The sequence below is a fragment of the Oryza glaberrima genome, chromosome 1 (genome assembly GCF_000147395.1).
Source record: "Oryza glaberrima chromosome 1, OglaRS2, whole genome shotgun sequence".
NCBI classification, from domain to species: Eukaryota; Viridiplantae; Streptophyta; class Magnoliopsida; order Poales; family Poaceae; genus Oryza; species Oryza glaberrima.
In genome coordinates, this window is record NC_068326.1 from 39,271,705 (window position 1) to 39,289,522 (window position 17,818).

Here is a 17,818-nt window from a genome sequence, read left to right on the forward strand (position 1 = left end):
TCAAGGTGCTCGACGAAATGGAGAAGAAGAAGAAGGCAGGTGGAGGTGGAGCCATCAAGATGGGCTGGGCCTCTCACAATGGGCCCATCAACAGAATCTTCATTGGACCTTAGGCCCAATGTAAAGCCACTAGGATGAACTTGGGCCTTTTGGCACAGTTGGAACTTGGATAGATATTTCTCATTTTCGGAAAAAAACGGCTTTCTGAAGAAATTCTCACCACGATCATCAGTCAATGATATTCGTGTAAATTCGTGCGTTTTTTGATATAATTTGTTGGTTTCAGACGTGATTTACTCGGTCCGATCTTGGAACAAAAAAATGTTCTAGCTATGGTCAACACAAAGCAGTTCTGTTTTTATATGATACATCTTCAGAGGATAACTAAAGAAAGATATAGTTCTCCAGTGTTGCAAGAACAGTTGCAGAACAAAATGGATTGTTCGGTTCTGAAAAAAGGACAAATGGATTGTCTTGTCAGCATAATTGATATATGGTCCCATTGGCCAACTAATGGAAACAAAAGGAAATCAAAAGTCTAAGGAAAAGGAGTAGCATAGCATGCATATTTTTCATGGAGGCAGAAAGGAAACAAAGAAGAAAGAAAGGAGAGGTTCCTAGTTGCAGTAGTACAGACAAGAACAGCATCATGGTTAGGATTTAGGAAAAGCAATCAATCATCTCCTTCTCCACTAATATCATGCTCTCATTGGCTTCTAACCCACTAAACAAAACCAAACCTACATCTGTCGCTGTAATCCTTTTTCTGAAGAAGAAACATATATTGCACGCCGAGAAGAAAAGGTGGTGGTATGAATTGATCTAAAATGGAGAGAACTAACTGAGCTGACTCAACAGCAGGTCACTTGCTACCCAATTTCTTAATATCAGAGGAGAAAAGGCACTTTTCTGAGAAATATTACTTTTTTCTTTCCTTTCTCTTGTCTGTAAAAAGGATCAGAGCACTGTCATCCACTAGGCTTATACACCTGTCGAATCTAAGAACAAGTCTGTGTCAAAAAGTTTACAAAGACCATCCTCAGATCAGTGGACCAGAAGCAGGGTTCCATGTGTTGGAATGCAAAACAGATTATCCTTTTTTTTCCTTGAGGGGGAGAAATTTGGAACTGAAAATTTTGAAATTTGAACAAATTTTCACTGAATTTGAATATCCTTTTGGTAATTTTACTCCTACATGAGCACACCCTATTAACTATGAAGAGCCACCAATATACCTGAAATTTTGGGAATTTTGGAAAATTGAGTCCAAATTTGTGACATCCAGCTAATAAGCGAGAGATTGATTGAAGCTACGTGATTAAAAGAAGAAAGCAGAGCTAGGCATGGCGCTTTCTTAGGTAGAAGGATGCATGCAGTGAACAGTGGTGTTAGGTTGAGAGGTTGGAGTTGGCCACAAGTGAAGTGATGAGAATGTAATGGGACAGCAATTAGCATTAGCATTAGCATGACCGACTAAGTTGGTTCACTGCTTATTCTAACCAAGGACAACACGAGTCCATGTCCATCCATGCTTTCTCTGTCAAGTGACTGGACAACATGGCATTCTTTTTAAATTTTCTTCTTTGATTCAAGGAGGACAATTCGCATTGCATTGGGAAAGCTACGCATCATTAAACTATGTTTATTGTGGATTTTGTACTTTGTGCATCGAGTTTGATCTGTATTATAATATTGTCCAGAAGATGGCAGGAATCTTGGCAGAAATAATACTATACTCCACATGTAGCTCTCTGCATAATTCCTGGATAGTTTGCTGCTCATTCTTTGTCCATCCTTTTCTTGATTAAGTACTTTTTGCTGATCCTTGAGTGAAGATCAAGCACACCATATCTTCAATGGATGCTCTCATTGCCCAGACTTCGAGGAATTGATGGCACAGCTCAAACAGATGGATGATCTGAAACAGTGGAAACCTGAAAATATGCACAGTTACATCAAAAAGATGATCGTCTTGACACTGAAACACAGATAAATCCCCTCTTGTGCTATTTATGTTGAGTAAATAAATATCTGCAGCTGAAAACAGGTAGTACAATTAGTGGATAAGATCTAATGAAATCTCAAGAGTAATATATGCCACAACAATAAGACAAATCAGAAAGATTAACAGTGGGCCTATGAGGCAGATCATTATTCAGACAAAAAGGTGTCCAGCAACTACATAAAACTTTCTCCTTGCAAGAGTATGAAGAGCAAAAAATTAAAGAGAGAGCACTAGCACACTAGCAGATGCAATGCAACATCACTGTCTCTTCAATTGAATCGAGTGGCCACAGCTGCTTCCTTTTTAATTCTCTACAGGGCTGGAGTGGCTGCAAAGTCCAGAGGCAGTAGCTTTCTGCGCATAAAGTCGATCGATCGAGTGAGTACATTGAGGAATAACAATAACTCCATCTCATCTCATGAGATGGCTGGCTTCCACCAACAACCATACACCACGCACGGGTAGCTTTCAGGCTCGATTGCTGACTGGAAAGATACTCACTACACACTGCATCTCTAGTAGTATTCATCACATTAATTAACTCAATTGTGGCAAGAAGAATTCATCGTCTTCTCCTTTTGGTACTTAGCTGTTAATATATTCATCAGTCTTGTAAACAAATTTTAGTATCAATTCCTTGATGATATGCCCATCCAAAGCAACCTGCTGCACTTTGGGACAATAGGACGGAACTGAACTGTTGAGCCATGTGGGAGACAAATGCAAGTAAGATCCTACTTGGCATGTGAAATCCAAGAAAGTTGTTATGAGCTACATATAACAAGAGAGATTAAGATTAAGTCGGTTCTTATAATTTATCTGATCAGAGTTTCGTGCCATGCTAAATATCCCTTAATCTGTGTAAACAACAAAATCATTATTCGGTGACCGTCCGATTGTAATCCCTTTTTGGGTCAGTGGTCGAATCAGCTGTCATTGTTTTTGGCTGAATTCATGAAAACAACTCCTTCGTAGGGAAGACAATTCCTTGCACCGCACGCAGCCATGAGCTTTTCTTTTTCTCTATATACCTAGTCATCAGCTAGTCTCCTTTATGCAATTTCTTTTATCTTCTCTTTCTTTAAGCCACCAATAATACATAACATTTTTTTATGTGGACAGAATAGGGTACTCTTGGGAGCCATATATATGCAGGGAAGAGGCTAAGGAGAGCAACTCCACTCACTCTGTGTTTCACTTGCTGCCTTTCAGTTGCAAAGCATAGCTGTTCACACACCTGCCTTGTAGCTAGAGTGGTTAGCAGAGAAGGGAAGCAGTGGAGTTCAGGTTCAGCCATGGAGGTTGAGGCTTCCTACAGCTATGGCTTCCTTCCTTCAGGCAGGCACCAGCCTTATGCACCCCCTCCTCCCCACCCTGCAGGTATGCTTGCTTGATCCATGGATGCAAACCATGCGTTCTTGTGGCACTTCTACTTCTTGTTCCTACAGTTCTTGAATGAATAGTTTCTGCTTATTGCTTCCTCTCTTCAGCTAAATTTGCTATCAGATTGTTCTCTGCATCTGTATTGTGCTGTAACAGATTCATGTCTTCTTGTGGCACTTTTACTTCTTGTTCCTTCAGTCCTTGAATGAATAGTTTCTGCTTATTGCTTCATCTCTTCAGTCAAATTTGCTATCAGACAGTTCTTTGCATCTATATCGTGCTGTAACAGCTTCATGTATTTTCCTGGCCTTTCTTGAAGAGTATAGCTATGTTTGTCAATGAATTTCTATGCACCTTTTTCCTTGAGTTTTCTGTCACTATTTTGTGGTTGTTTGCAAGAATTTAGAAGCATTGGCTTGGTCTTCAGATACAACCAAAAAAAATGCGCTTCTTTCTTGCCTTCTCGTTTACCTTGACTTATGGGAATCATTGCAAGATTGAGAAGAAAGCTGAACACCTGGCCTTTTTCTTCAATTCAAGGACTAGCATAAAAGAAAAAATAAGTTTGATTAATGATGGCTTGACTTACAACATTTTTAAGTGGTTTCTTCTTATTTGATTCAGAGGAAGGCGAATTGTGGGAGTACTTTCCATGCCCTTTCTGTTACATCGAGGTTGAGGTGCCCTTCATCTGCAACCATCTTCAGGAAGAGCATTGCTTTGACACCAGAAATGCTGTAAGAGAGCCTACCTCTCAACTTGTTCTATTTCTCTCTGTAGGTTGTTTTTTGGATGGACTAATATGCAAAAACCAGCTTTTATTAATCAAAGCTTAGTCTTAATCTAACCAGTTGCTCATGATGTATATGCATCTTCAATTATGAGATAGTACCTGTATATGCAAGGGAACAATAATAGCTTTCTTGGACCACTTAGCAAATCTGGAGTTATAGGGCCCGTGAGTAAGCAATCTTCTAGAGACTCCCAAGTCCTAACATGATGCTGTATTTATATTAACACATTTCAAGGAACTGACCCTAATTTCCTCTCATAGAAAAGGACTTTTGTGAAGTAATCTCTGGATGAAATTATTGTTGCTTAACAAGAACTTGTGTTAACAATTTCAAGAAACTTAGCATAAGTTACTGACATATGAGACAATTACTCGTTCATACTACAAATGTGGAATATACACAAATTAGATAAAGTTCCATGCTAAACTTGTTCCTAAACAAATGGTAAACAAGTCAATTTTATGAACTTGCTGTCCATTCTGAAGCTGAGTCGATGTTCATGGAATTCAGGTGTGCCCGTTGTGCGCCGACAATATAGGGAGAGACATGGGTGCCCATTTCAGAGTTCAACACTCACATCTTCTCAAGGTACCACTAATCCTACTACTTGAGAACCAATGCCAGTATATTATAAGCACAATGAATCATTCACTTCATCATCTGATCAAACATAAATCTGAACATGGCAGAGAAGGAAACCTTCTAGGCCCAGCAGCTCATGGCCTACACCCTCCAACAATTCAGACCCCTACTTTGAGGGGCCTCCACAGTATATGATGAACAACAGGACATACCAAGATCCAGCACCTGATCCACTGCTCTCCCAATTTATCTGCAGCATGGCTCAAACTGACACTAACTCGGATAACACAAACACTGAAATTGCAGTTTCAGCAGTCTCACATGATCAGAGGTAAATAAAGATTTCTGTTCATCGTTCAGTAGTTCAGAACTTGGTGTTACTGGAATACTGGTTATGAATGCCAAGTAACTGATGATGCATTCTTGTTGCAGGTTGAGTCAGCGTGTGACTCTGACTGATGATGCATCCAAGCTGGAACTCAAGGAAAGGTTGCAAAGAATCGAGTTTGTCAAGGAGATAATCATGTCGACAATTCTTTAATTTGTTGTCTAGTGTTACTTAGCAAGTTTTATTTATGTTTTGTGTTTTGTGAGCGCAGATGTATCAGTCATGTATGCGCAACATCCCCTGGCTCACAGATATATAATCTATACCATGTAATATTCTAGTAGATGAATGCTTGCATACTTTGGCTCCAAGTTTGTCATATGAATTATTATACATCTGGCAGGAGAATATGCCATATCCCATACTAATACCTGGATACATAATTACATTAAAAAGAACTCCATTGCAGGAATCGTCTGTTCCAGTTGACTCGATAGCATCTTCCAGTTATGAGGACGACTAGACAATGCTTCTGGTTGTGGTCACACTATATAATATTAAGCTATAATAATAATAAGAACACAGCATGGAGGGAAAAAAAAAAAGTAGAAACAGTGAGGAGGGCTGTGACAACTCATGAAAATAGCATAGCACAGCACAGCAAGGAGATCAAACAGAAAAAATGGAATTAATAGATAGATATGACGTTTCGTATGCTCTACACGTATCATGAATATCACCATCATCATATCTAGCTTAGCTCTCTACACAAGTGCTACTATTGTATTGGGGCTAAAAAATAGGTGAGCGGATTAACAGCAGGTAATGTATAGTAGCCTAGTGGACAAATGTTACGTTTGGCGGGGGGACGCCCATCATCTCGTAATATGACTTCTCTGCCTCCGCAATTCTCGTCTGGAAAATTCCCCATTCTTTCCGACAACGTTCCCTTACCTGAAATAGAACAACAACAAAGCTCAGTAACAAGCATTTATGCACAACCCTGCAAGGAAGACGATTCGATAAAAGAATGTTGTTGGATGCCTACCCCTTCCCACGGTGCCCTCCCGTGCTCTGACTGCCCCTGTGAATTTTCAACAAAAGACAAAGACATTAAGCACAAACTTTTCCGGGCATCTCGTTCTCTATAGATGTGATTCTTTTGATCCTTACCTGGTTCCCAAGAGAAGGAACCACTTGATGTACAATCCATTGGGAATCAACGACACCGATTTTCTCATGTGCAGGCTGCAAAGATTAAAATAATCAGCCAGACAGATGGAAATGATATGGGCAAAAGCCGTAGACAAGTATGTGTGCTGCATACATCTACACATCTTCTGAGAGCGAAATCAAGACCCCATCCATGAACCAAGTCATTCTGCAAAACCGATAAGATCATCAACCATGTGAAGATGTGTAGCACCCCAAGGTCCTGAGTTCAAATCCCCATAGGAGCGAATTTCAGATTGGGTTATTTGAGGGCTAAGTTCCCTGTTTGATAGGCTAAGTTCCTAAATTAAAATGGCTGCATATATCCGGTTGGATATAGAGGCCGGGTAAAAAATACCCTTCTCTAAAAAAAAAAATCAACCATGTGAAGAGCTGGGCAGATAATGGAAATCTGGTACCTATGAAAATTATGTCATACCTGAATCATATGCCATACACATCTCCATGCATCTCTGGAGAACACCGGGGCCATTATTTCAACAAAGCTGTACATCAAACACAAATAGTTAGCCCCTCCTCACATACATCAGCTACCCAAGTAGAGGAGGAAGCTACGTACGCAGCACAAGGTGGAAGATGAGGGTCAGTGCACCAGCCTGGTCTCTCCTCTGTCTCCCTGTAAAAACGAATCCACAACATAACTTTATGAGATTATAAAGGGAAAGAAATGAAGTTCTATTGATCAGTAAGTGGGCTTTTTTTTTTTGCCTTGCTCAAGACTTCAAATTCTGAATCCTTGTTACAAGCACATTTTTAGGAGCATAGATCAAATGATGTCTCAACCTTACTAATCACTATGCATTATAAAAAAATGCATGTTTGTAAGGGATACAAACCGTACAGCTATAGCTACAGATGAAAGTTCTTCCACTTACTTGTGAACCTGGTGATCCCCTCTTCTTTTGGTCATCTGCCATGTCAATCCCCGATCTGGCTCTAAACCAGGTTGTGAGATTTCTAGCTGATATTTCTTGACAAGTTTAATGTACCTGCATTGTAAATCCTGTCAGCAGAATCACCAGAAATCTGCAATTGAGAAATTGTTCAATGAAGATCGAAAGCATACTCCTCTGCGTTAAAATGCTCAACTCCAAGATCCTCGTCCCAGATAAATATATACTCATAAGATGCCACGATATCAGGGTGTAAGAATCTTTTGGCATACCACCTACAATTTAAACAAAACAGTATCTTTAGAATCACCTTCCAATTTAGACAATTATAAAGGATATCAAAGGAGCAGAGTGTACCATTTCGCTTGCCTCCGTACACTAACATGTATAGCTCGCTTTGACCACTCAAATTCATCCCATTCACTCACCCGACCATCATAGTGAAATAACAGGATAGCAAAATTATCAGAAAACTGCAACAGCAGAAAAATAAAAGATTAGGCAATTGACAAGTTACAATTTCATGGTGTGTTTAAATTAAATACAAAGTAAAGTGTCCAATGACACAAACATGCGCTGTACAAGAAAAGAAACAGCGGTTGTTTGACTATACAACCTTTGGGTGTGGCAGTACTTTCAAAGGTGTCTTATAGCTTAGTTTTCAAGTTCTCTAAAAAATACATGTGTATATAGTTCAATTTTCAAGAATTACCTTCTTGACTGCCCTATTTATGTTCTCTTTCTGCGAAATTCCGACAGTGAAAGTAACAAGGTACTTCGGTTTGAAGGGTAGATCCTGCAAAATTAAGTATCAGTATCAGTGACAGACAAATATATAGCTATACACTTTGTAAGGGACATCAATACTATTTTTTAGGAACAATAAAGATCAGCGAGCAGAAATTAAGACCCATTGCCATTAGCTAACTTTGATGGAACAATAAGGAAAAACCAGAAGAGAATTCACAAAAAACAGCTCAGATTTGCATGGTCGAATCATCAGTATATAGCAGCATGAATTAGTTGCATGAGAACAACTAATAGTGACAAATCGGCGCAAGAACATAAGAAGTTATTTAAGAAAAAAGCTGTGAGAACTGAGAAGAATATAGCATATTTGTTTTCTCTTTTTAAGTGGAAATATAGCATAGTCAAGTGAAAAAAAAAGAGAAGGCATCCAAGAAACTGAACATATCCTGACAGGAATTAGAGCTGATATGAAACATAGAGTGGATACATGAATATTACCTCATCTGGGTTTCCCCATAACCTGCGTGGATGAAAATCGGACTCTGGTACAACAATACCAGGTGCCAGGCTCTCTGCTCCTCTGGGGTTTGTTGGTACATAAATCTAGAAAGTTATCAAGCAATAACAGTGTCAGAAATATCAAAAGGAAAAAGTTGGTCAGAAACAAAACATAGTTCCCCTTGATGCTGTCATTTAGAGTAAAAGTACTGTATTCTTGCGCAACAGAAAAAATGGGGGAAAGAAGATTGTTTGTGGTGCATCACTCAATTGTAGGATCAAAGCAAACACACAGCATCGTACCTTCATGGCAGTGTCTGAGCTTGATTCAGTATCATTTCCCTTTGCATTCCTAGCAGCTGTCCAAGCATGATTTAGTATCGCTTGAGCTGTCAATGCTGAGTTCTTGTCTTCTATGTACGAAACAATACTAGATGGGAAGTGAAGCTGCAACATATGCAAAGAGCAGCATATTAAAACTCTTCAAAGGAAACTTACATCAGTGCAGTGTATTGATAAGCCATGTCCATACCTTTGTTATGCTAACTGCTGGGAACGAAATTCCAATAAAGAAACCTAACATCACCCCAATAACTGTTACTACAAGAAGCCTCATGCTTTCGTTGGGTTTGCGAGGTGCACTGCATGAGCGCCAAGATAAGGATCAAAAGGAAGTAGCATAGCAAGGAATATCGATAAGGAAAAGGAAGCGAGACAAACCTGCGACCAACTATTGGAAGTTTGGCCATTGTTTAGTATACTGGTACAAGCATAGGAGATGGAGCCTCGTGAGTGCAGCTTCTATGCATTGCGCAGCGAGAACATAACGGTGATAGGTGGAGTCGTGTATGCACCAACAGAAGGAACGCAAACCTGAAGGACAGTGATACATAAATGAAAATAAGACGGATGTAGCTGCATAACAAGGTTAGCTGAACCAAAAGAGAATTAGATTGATTACGATAATAATACCAACAATCAACGGGTAAAGCCTTTTGCGAGTGGTAACTAGGCTTTTGTAGGTTGGAGTTGTTTGTGGGAATAAGGCCTTGAGCTTTGGATACAAGGCATGGAAATTGGAGGTGTGCAAGGGAGATCCCGAGGCTTGACTTTAAAAAGGGTGGGTTCTTGGAGGGTACTTGTAGTAATGGTAAGGGAACGTACAGAGTAGACAGTCGGTTCATGGTTTAAATTAAGGCAAGAAGTGGGTTAATAAGGTTGCAGAATATAGAAAAGCTGTGAACTGGCGACCAACTAACCAAGCTACTAGTAACAGGAATCAGTTCATCCTGTCTGTCCCCCGCTTAAGTAAACATGGGGGAAAAAAAGACACGCTTTTTTTTAGGGGGACAAGAATAACAGTTGTACTGTCTTTTTTCCCCCGCCCCGTTTGCGAGATAATCCCTCCCGTAAATAGTCCATGCAGCGCAAGTACAAGAAGAAGAAGAAGAAGAAGAAGAAAAACTGGTTTTGGAATAATCAGTGGATGCGTGAAGAAAGAAATTGGGTGTGGTTATAAGGAGGAGAGGGAATCTGCAGGGCGTGGCAATTGCAATTTGGTACAAGAAAGAAGAAGATGGTGAGGGGGTGGGGGGAATTGGAGGTATAATAACGTACCTTGGGTGGTGGAATCGCCGCGAGGGGCGAAACCCTAGAATCTGTGAGTCCAATCCCGCACCAGTGCGGGTGCCCAGGTCGAAGAAGCACGGGGCCGGGGCAGTAGGAGATTTGGAGAGGGGAAGGGGTTGGGGTTGGCGCGCACTATGCAGGCAGGCAGGTTGATGAGATGGGATTGCGTTGCAGGGGGAGAAGAAGAAGAAGACGACGACGAGGAGGAGGAGGAAGACGACGATGGCGTGGCGTGGCTCCGGGGGGGGACCAGACCGAAACCGCGACGCGGCTTCCGTTTCGATTCCTCCTCCTCGACCTCACTCCAGCTGAGCCGACCCGACCACACACACACCCTTTACTGTAGTCCATAGGTTGGTTATCTATCCAACCTGGGCTCAATCTCGATGGCCCATCATCGTACAAGCCCACCACGCTCTCTGTGACTGTCAGGTGGGCCCATCAACAACTTTGACCTATTCTCTGCTGTCTTTTCTGCTCTCACTAGTCAACGGTCAGCCCTCCACGTCACAGCTTCATACTCTTCTTCTTTATTTTTGAGATTACATACATTTCGTTTCTTTCCTTGCTTCTCCACGCTGATGTGGACGGTTGAAGACTCACACGTAGTACGTACTTACTTCATGCCAGACTTTTACTATTTTTTAAAAAAGTTGTATAGAAAAATATTAAGAACTGCATGCATGAATTAATATTGGATGATCCATGGACGTGTACTGCTGGCAGGATCACATTAATTAGTTAGTAAGATATGCATGTGTTAATTAGTAGCCTTCATCTCTCCCTATACCAACAAAAAACAAGCCTCCATTTCAACTCGATCGATCGTGCCTAACTATACTTGCTAGCGTGCGAACGTTCTCTCTCTAGATCATCTTTATCCACCACACGTGTACCTATCTTAATTATTTAATTGATTGCGTGGCTTTGATTTCGTCAACGCAACTCTAGTATCAGGTGGAGACTTCGTTTTTCTTCCTCAATTAATTCAACCCATACGTAATTAAGTACTCAATTCATATAATTTAATATATGACGCGTTGATTTTTAACAAACGTTTGACCTTTTAAAAAAATTATGTAATTATAATTTATTTTATTGTGACTTGATTTATCATCAAATGTTCTTTAAGTATGACACAAGTATATTTTTATATTTGCATAAAAATTTTAAATAAAACGAGTGGTCAAACGTTGGTTATAAAGTCAATGACGTTATACATTAAAAATACGGAGGGAGTAGCTAGGACGTATATATGGGCGATATTCTCTTGATGCAGATAGTCGCGTACACAGCACACGTACTACGTAGAGATCTCGGTCGATCTCCTCTCAACTCTCAAGTCTCAAGTCGTCTCAGCAACTCTCTCAGCCTTCATTTCCATCATGTTTCCTTGTCTTTACCATTCCACCGATCGTTTACCAAGAATATACTTTTCTACTGATGGAGTATATATATTTGTAGTTTACTGTACATTATTTGTAGTTTTGTACCATTAATTTGTACTACTAGTTAACAGTCTCGACTAGATTACTCCATCTGTACCATAAAAAAAGGGCAGATTTTTCTTTGCCTTGTGCTACTAGTATGCGTGTCTTTATTGACTCCCAGGGCAATAGATTAGTACTACTATACTTCTAATTAAGCTTGCATGATTGCTAGATTACGGTCATAATGGCTAGCGAAAGTACGTACGTACGTGTGCCAAACCTGCCTGCCTGCCTATATATCTGAACAGAGTTTCAACAAAAGTACTCCTCCAAATGATGCACTACGGACGTAGTATTATTCTATAGCAGTACAGCACTTTACATGTGTTGGAAAAAATCTAAACAAGATAATAGTATTTACTTGTTCCGTACCATTTCGATCAAAACTCAAGAGCTGCTAGTTGTTATTATGGGCCGCACAAAAGCGAAAATGAGTTGGTTGTGGGCTCCAATGTGGTTGACGATGATATATACCAGCCCATGGGCTTACTTTTGGGCCTTCTTATTTGGAGTGTACAAGAACAATTTAGGCCCTTATTAGTTCTCAAAAGTTTAGGCTTAATTAGTTCACCTGCGTTTTTCTCTTCTATCTTCGTCTTAGCTGTGAAGTAAAGTAGTAAACCATATATGAAATGGATTATATACTGCCAGGAAAAAAAACACGTGAAGGATAATAATTATGTCTCTCTGAAATTAAGTACTCCAGTTCCTCTCGCATGTGCAGTTTGCTTCAGATGCATGCCTGCCTGACACTTGTTCAGGCTTGCTTCTAGATGATACTCCGGAAGAGGATTTTGATCGGGATATCCTCTCGTTATTTGCATGTCACTCAAATAGTTATAAAAAAATTTAAAAAAAATTAAGAAGATGTATTAATATGTGATATATCACTCCACAAACATGCAAGTAAAAATTCAACTTCCACATCTCGCAACGAAAAAAACAAATTTGACTCCGAATATACGTTAACTAGCTGCGATTCAATTTGTTTTTTTCGTTACGAGATGTAGAAGTTGAATTTGAACTTGTATGTTTGTGGAGTGTTATATCACATGTTAATACACCTTTCCAATTTTTTTCAAATTATTTTATAACCATTTAAGTGACATACAAAAAAACGAGGGGATATCTCCTCGAGAGATTAAAACAGTTTCCCTGATACTCCATATAATACTACTACTACTACAAGAGTAAGCGCCCAGCGTTCATATCATATGCATGCTTAAAAGCAAAGTCTAGTTCTTCAGATACCAAATCATCCAAGATGCTAACCATGTCTTAAAGCTCTCGCATGGTTCATATAACCTTCAACATGTAGCACATGCAGTTGATCTATCGATCGATCGATCGTGTCTTTGCTTTCAAGCAAAATTAACAATCGATCTAAGAAAGAAAGAAAGAAAGAAAGAAAAGCTAAGCTATATATACACATGCATTCTCTCATCTCTACCATGCACAGCAGCAGCAGCTTGTATCATCCTACTAGTAGTAGCTTGCAACAATGGCGGCTTCAATGAATTCGAAGCTTCCCCTGGCTCTTGTGCTCCTCCTGCTGTGCGGCGGCGCATGCGTAGCGGTAGCCATGCCCAGTGAATTGTCCATAGTTGGCTACTCGGAGGAGGATCTGGCGTCGCATGAGAGGCTGATGGAGCTGTTCGAGAAGTTCATGGCCAAGTACCGCAAGGCCTACTCCAGCTTGGAGGAGAAGCTGAGGAGGTTCGAGGTGTTCAAGGACAACCTCAACCACATCGACGAGGAGAACAAGAAGATCACCGGCTACTGGCTGGGCCTCAACGAGTTCGCCGACCTCACCCACGACGAGTTCAAGGCTGCCTACCTCGGCCTCACCATCACTCCGGCGACGGCGAGGAGGAACGACGCCGACGACGACAGCAGCAGTGCGTTCAGGTACGAGGAGGCGGCGTTGCCGAAGGAGGTGGACTGGAGGAAGAAGGGGGCGGTGACGGAGGTGAAGAACCAGGGGCAGTGCGGCAGCTGCTGGGCGTTCTCGACGGTGGCGGCGGTGGAGGGGATTAACGCCATCGTCACCGGGAACCTGACGCGCCTGTCGGAGCAGGAGCTCATCGACTGCGACACCGACGGCAACAACGGCTGCAGCGGCGGCCTCATGGACTACGCCTTCTCCTACATCGCCGCCAACGGCGGCCTCCACACCGAGGAGTCCTACCCGTACCTGATGGAGGAAGGCACCTGCCGCCGCGGCAGCACGGAGGGGGACGACGACGGCGAGGCGGCGGCGGCGGTGACCATCTCCGGGTACGAGGACGTGCCGAGGAACAACGAGCAGGCCCTGCTCAAGGCCCTGGCCCACCAGCCCGTCAGCGTCGCCATCGAGGCCTCAGGCAGGAACTTCCAGTTCTACAGCGGGGTATGAAACAATTAATCAACAATGTTCTCTCTTCAATAGCTAAAAAAACACAAATGCTTTGCTATAGATAAAAGAAAATATATTATAGTATGTAATAAATATTATAAAAATTATCGAACATATTAGTACCACTTGTTTACTTGTTTGAACTGAATATTTGGGCTATTCCATAATAACAAAAGATATCAGCAGTCAATTTTTAAAAACAGCGGTGGGTGTTTGATTCACTGCCACCATCACTAGAGACTTTATAGGAGTATAGGTTAATGGAATTTAATTGTAGTAGTAAATTGTTTGTAATAACTTCTTAATTTGCCATTTTCTTCTTGTCCTGACTTGAAATTAATGGTGATTAATCGGTCAGGGTGTGTTTGATGGTCCGTGCGGTACGCGGCTGGATCATGGCGTGACGGCCGTTGGATACGGGACGGCCAGCAAGGGACACGATTACATCATCGTGAAAAACTCGTGGGGATCGCATTGGGGTGAGAAGGGGTACATCCGGATGAGGAGGGGCACCGGCAAGCACGACGGCCTCTGCGGCATCAACAAGATGGCCTCCTACCCAACCAAGAACGCTTAAATTAAATCAGTTTCTTAATTTCAAGGATACAAAATAATAACACAAGAAGAGGACTCTCTTAATTCATCCTGCTTGTAAAGTTCGTTGTTGTTATCTCGGCACTTCCAAGTGTTTCTCAGTACTCGTATTCATTGTTATTCATTTTCAATTCCCATCCACATTTCAAGATTGTTTGTCTCTCATTATTTTTCATCGGTGAAAATTAAAGATGGTGATGGATAGATGTAATAATTACTGGGATTCCCTCTTTGTTTCTTTGTAATATTTATTAATAATCGGTGGCTACTTAGGGGCTGTCACAAATTCGTAAAAATAAAAAACGAAGAACGAACTCGACCAAACTAGCCTCTCTCTCTCTCTCTCTCTTAAAATCTTTCGATCATCTCAGTTCTGGTCTTATTATAGTTTGCTTTTCAGTTTCGGTTAGTTTCCCATCTTTAGAAAGCCGAAAAATCAACCTTCTTCCCACATCGATCCCCATGTTATATCGTCTTCACTGTCGCTTTTAAAAAAAATATAGAATGTGAAAATGTCTGGTTACGATAAAAAGGAAAACACCCGGATACGATTATTGAACCATGTCGATATTAGCTAGCGAGATAACAACTGAGTAGAGCATAATAAAGCAATTGGATCGCCATATCCAACAAAATATGGATGGCCATATCCTATCCATGCATGACCGTGAACCAAACACACCCTAAGTTATGTATGATATCCAAGAAGACAAAAAAAAAGATATAAATATAGCTGAATGAGAGATACTCCATCCGTCCCTAAATATAAGAGATTTTGGTTGGAAGTGACACATCCTAGTCCAACGAATTTGGACATGCTTATGTCCAGATTCATTGTAATAAGATATATCACATCCCACCAAAATCTCTTATATTTAGAGATGTGGGGAGTAGTTCATAATGATAGAGTTAGTGGCACATGATGGGAAGCGAGTGAGAGTTGCATAGGATTTGGGCAGACTTGGCAGGTTGGCTTCCGTCCCATAATATAGCAATCTAGGATGGGATGGGATTCATTCTAAGACAATGTATCTAGACATGACTCATAATATAGCAACCTAGGATGGGATGAGATCCATCCTAGGACTAGATATATTATGGGACGGAGGGAGTAGCTTATACTTTGGGTAAAAACATAAATCAGTAGGAAAAAAGAAGCAATTATTTTTGCACATTTTTCTCTTTTACGTGAATAAGTTTTGGTGGTCGTTCAGAAAGAGAATTTGAATTTCCAAAAGACTGTATAAACCGTGTAGTATAACTGTAAACCAATTGGCCACCACTACTTCTGTTGGACAGAAAAGCATGAAGTACAGTAGTACCGTATTTGTACAACATACAGATACAGGGAGGGAGGGCCCACACACCAGACTAGTCTAGTCGCATACGGATCGGATCCACAGACTAGCTGGCTAGCTGCTACGGTTGTTGGTGTGGAGTACACAGAAAAGAAAAAAAAAAGGAACCATGTGGTTGGGGTCGGTGAGACAAGCGCCCTTACCCACCAACCAAACTGACTATGACTGGTGGGCCCTTCGACCTACTCCCACTATACAACTCTACTGCTCCTCAATCCTCTCCTCCTCCTCCTCCACATTCGCGATCTCTCTCTCTCTCTTTCTTTCGTCGTTGGATCCAAAGCTCCTCCTCCTCCTCGCCTCGCGCTCCTCGTCCCTTCTCTCGTCCCATCTCTCATCTCATCTCTTGGTAGTTGCCAGTTGGGACTTGGGAGAGAGAGGAGCAGGAGGCAGGAGCAAGAGGAGGGCAAGATCGATCAAGATCAACATGTCCAACAACAAGGTGCTGACCCTGGAGGAGGTCTCCAAGCACAACACCAAGGACGATTGCTGGCTCATCATCGGCGGCAAGGTCTTCTCCCTTTTCTCTTCTCTTCTCTTTTCTTTTGATTAGTATGACACACGGTCTTGCTGGGAACTTTTAGGGACAAACTTTTCATCACTGTGCGGATATGGCTTTCCAGATAGGATAGGATAGCAAACATCCCTCATAAATTAGCCTATCCTGACCTTAATTTTTGTTGAGAATCTACTACTGCACATTTTTTTTCCTGTAATGTTCCTGAACATCTTTTCTTGACCAGTCATTTTCATGGAGCCTATATAAGAATGTACCTCACTAGTCCTGGTATAAATATTTTGTGGTTTAATGCGAGAAACTGTTCTTTGTAATCTAAATGTGCAGCTCTTGTTTCATCTTTTATTCCATAGGATTCACAATTCTGTTGATATGTCAAACGCTAAAGAATAATGCAAGATCTTTTACTTCATAGAGCCAAGGAAAAATCAGTTTTGCTTACTTCTCTATTTCCAGTTCAATCAGATGAACAAGCCTGTTTAAAATATGCTCAGAACTTTAGGGAGCTTATATGTTCTCGTGTAGTATATGTCAAGAAGCTATTTTGACTCTGTGAACATGATGTTGGCTGATCAAAAGATATGTATTTTTTCAACAAACTGTTCTATAAGGGAGGTTGCTAGGGTCATTTGCTCATTTTTATACACTGAAATGTGCTTGGTTATTGTTGCTTTTATATTGACGAGGCCTTATATGGTGAAAAAAAAAATCCCCTTTACACAAATCAAACTCATAGAAGTATTTGTTTTGCTACTTGCAGGTGTACAATGTGACCAAGTTTTTGGAGGATCACCCTGGAGGTGATGATGTCTTGTTGTCTTCGACTGGTAAAGCCCCATTGCTGCATTGCATACTTGTTGATCGATAAGGTTTCAGGAAATCTGATTTCAGCTTACAATGGTACTTGAATATTGCAGCCAAGGATGCTACCGACGACTTCGAAGATGTGGGGCACAGCACCACTGCTCGGGCGATGATGGATGAGTATTATGTCGGCGACATTGACGCAACCACGATACCCACCAAGGTGAAGTACACGCCCCCGAAGCAACCACACTACAACCAGGATAAGACACCAGAGTTCATCATCAAGATCCTCCAGTTTTTGGTTCCCTTGGCGATATTGGGATTGGCTGTTGCTGTAAGGATCTACACCAAGTCAGAGTCTGCTTAGTATTGTTGTCAGTCTTTCAAAAGGTCAAGAACTTAATAAGTTAGTGAGGATCCGAGGATTGCGTATTTTGTACCAGCATGGTCTGTCATGTTTGTTATGGTTCTAAGACTAATACTGGTAAAATGTGACTAAATCAAATGGATATTTGATCATATTTTCCATGGTACTGATGAATGTTCCAGAATGGCTGCTCTA

General features: G+C 41.1%; 4 protein-coding genes across 4 annotated transcripts; 3 read left to right on the forward strand and 1 right to left on the reverse strand.

Moving 5' to 3' along the window:
• Positions 1 to 3,164: 3,164 nt before the first annotated feature.
• LOC127776546 (protein DEHYDRATION-INDUCED 19 homolog 5) lies at positions 3,165 to 5,435 on the forward strand. Its single transcript, XM_052302962.1, has 5 exons — positions 3,165 to 3,385; positions 4,013 to 4,125; positions 4,693 to 4,770; positions 4,872 to 5,095; positions 5,197 to 5,435. The coding sequence occupies exons 1-5, from the start codon at positions 3,301 to 3,303 to the stop codon at positions 5,303 to 5,305; spliced, it is 609 nt and encodes a 202-aa protein (XP_052158922.1). The 5' UTR covers positions 3,165 to 3,300; the 3' UTR covers positions 5,306 to 5,435.
• A 329-nt stretch (positions 5,436 to 5,764) lies between these two features.
• Positions 5,765 to 10,394, reverse strand: LOC127776503 (uncharacterized). The gene is made up of 15 exons (XM_052302901.1): positions 10,084 to 10,394; positions 9,187 to 9,339; positions 8,999 to 9,107; positions 8,770 to 8,913; positions 8,467 to 8,571; positions 7,931 to 8,014; positions 7,576 to 7,691; positions 7,392 to 7,493; positions 7,201 to 7,314; positions 6,885 to 6,941; positions 6,744 to 6,810; positions 6,420 to 6,473; positions 6,266 to 6,340; positions 6,141 to 6,176; positions 5,765 to 6,046 (listed from the first exon to the last, which is right to left on the reverse strand). Exons 2-15 carry the CDS (start codon positions 9,213 to 9,215, stop codon positions 5,930 to 5,932), a joined length of 1,209 nt encoding a protein of 402 aa, XP_052158861.1. The 5' UTR covers positions 9,216 to 9,339; positions 10,084 to 10,394; the 3' UTR covers positions 5,765 to 5,929.
• A 2,630-nt stretch (positions 10,395 to 13,024) lies between these two features.
• On the forward strand, positions 13,025 to 14,723 carry LOC127776511 (cysteine protease XCP2-like). The gene is made up of 2 exons (XM_052302914.1): positions 13,025 to 13,974; positions 14,339 to 14,723. Exons 1-2 carry the CDS (start codon positions 13,087 to 13,089, stop codon positions 14,555 to 14,557), a joined length of 1,107 nt encoding a protein of 368 aa, XP_052158874.1. The 5' UTR covers positions 13,025 to 13,086; the 3' UTR covers positions 14,558 to 14,723.
• Positions 14,724 to 16,041: 1,318 nt separating this feature from the next.
• LOC127760135 (cytochrome b5-like) lies at positions 16,042 to 17,789 on the forward strand. The gene is made up of 3 exons (XM_052284353.1): positions 16,042 to 16,443; positions 17,210 to 17,276; positions 17,367 to 17,789. The coding sequence occupies exons 1-3, from the start codon at positions 16,042 to 16,044 to the stop codon at positions 17,621 to 17,623; spliced, it is 726 nt and encodes a 241-aa protein (XP_052140313.1). The 3' UTR covers positions 17,624 to 17,789.
• The last annotated feature ends 29 nt before the right edge of the window (positions 17,790 to 17,818 follow it).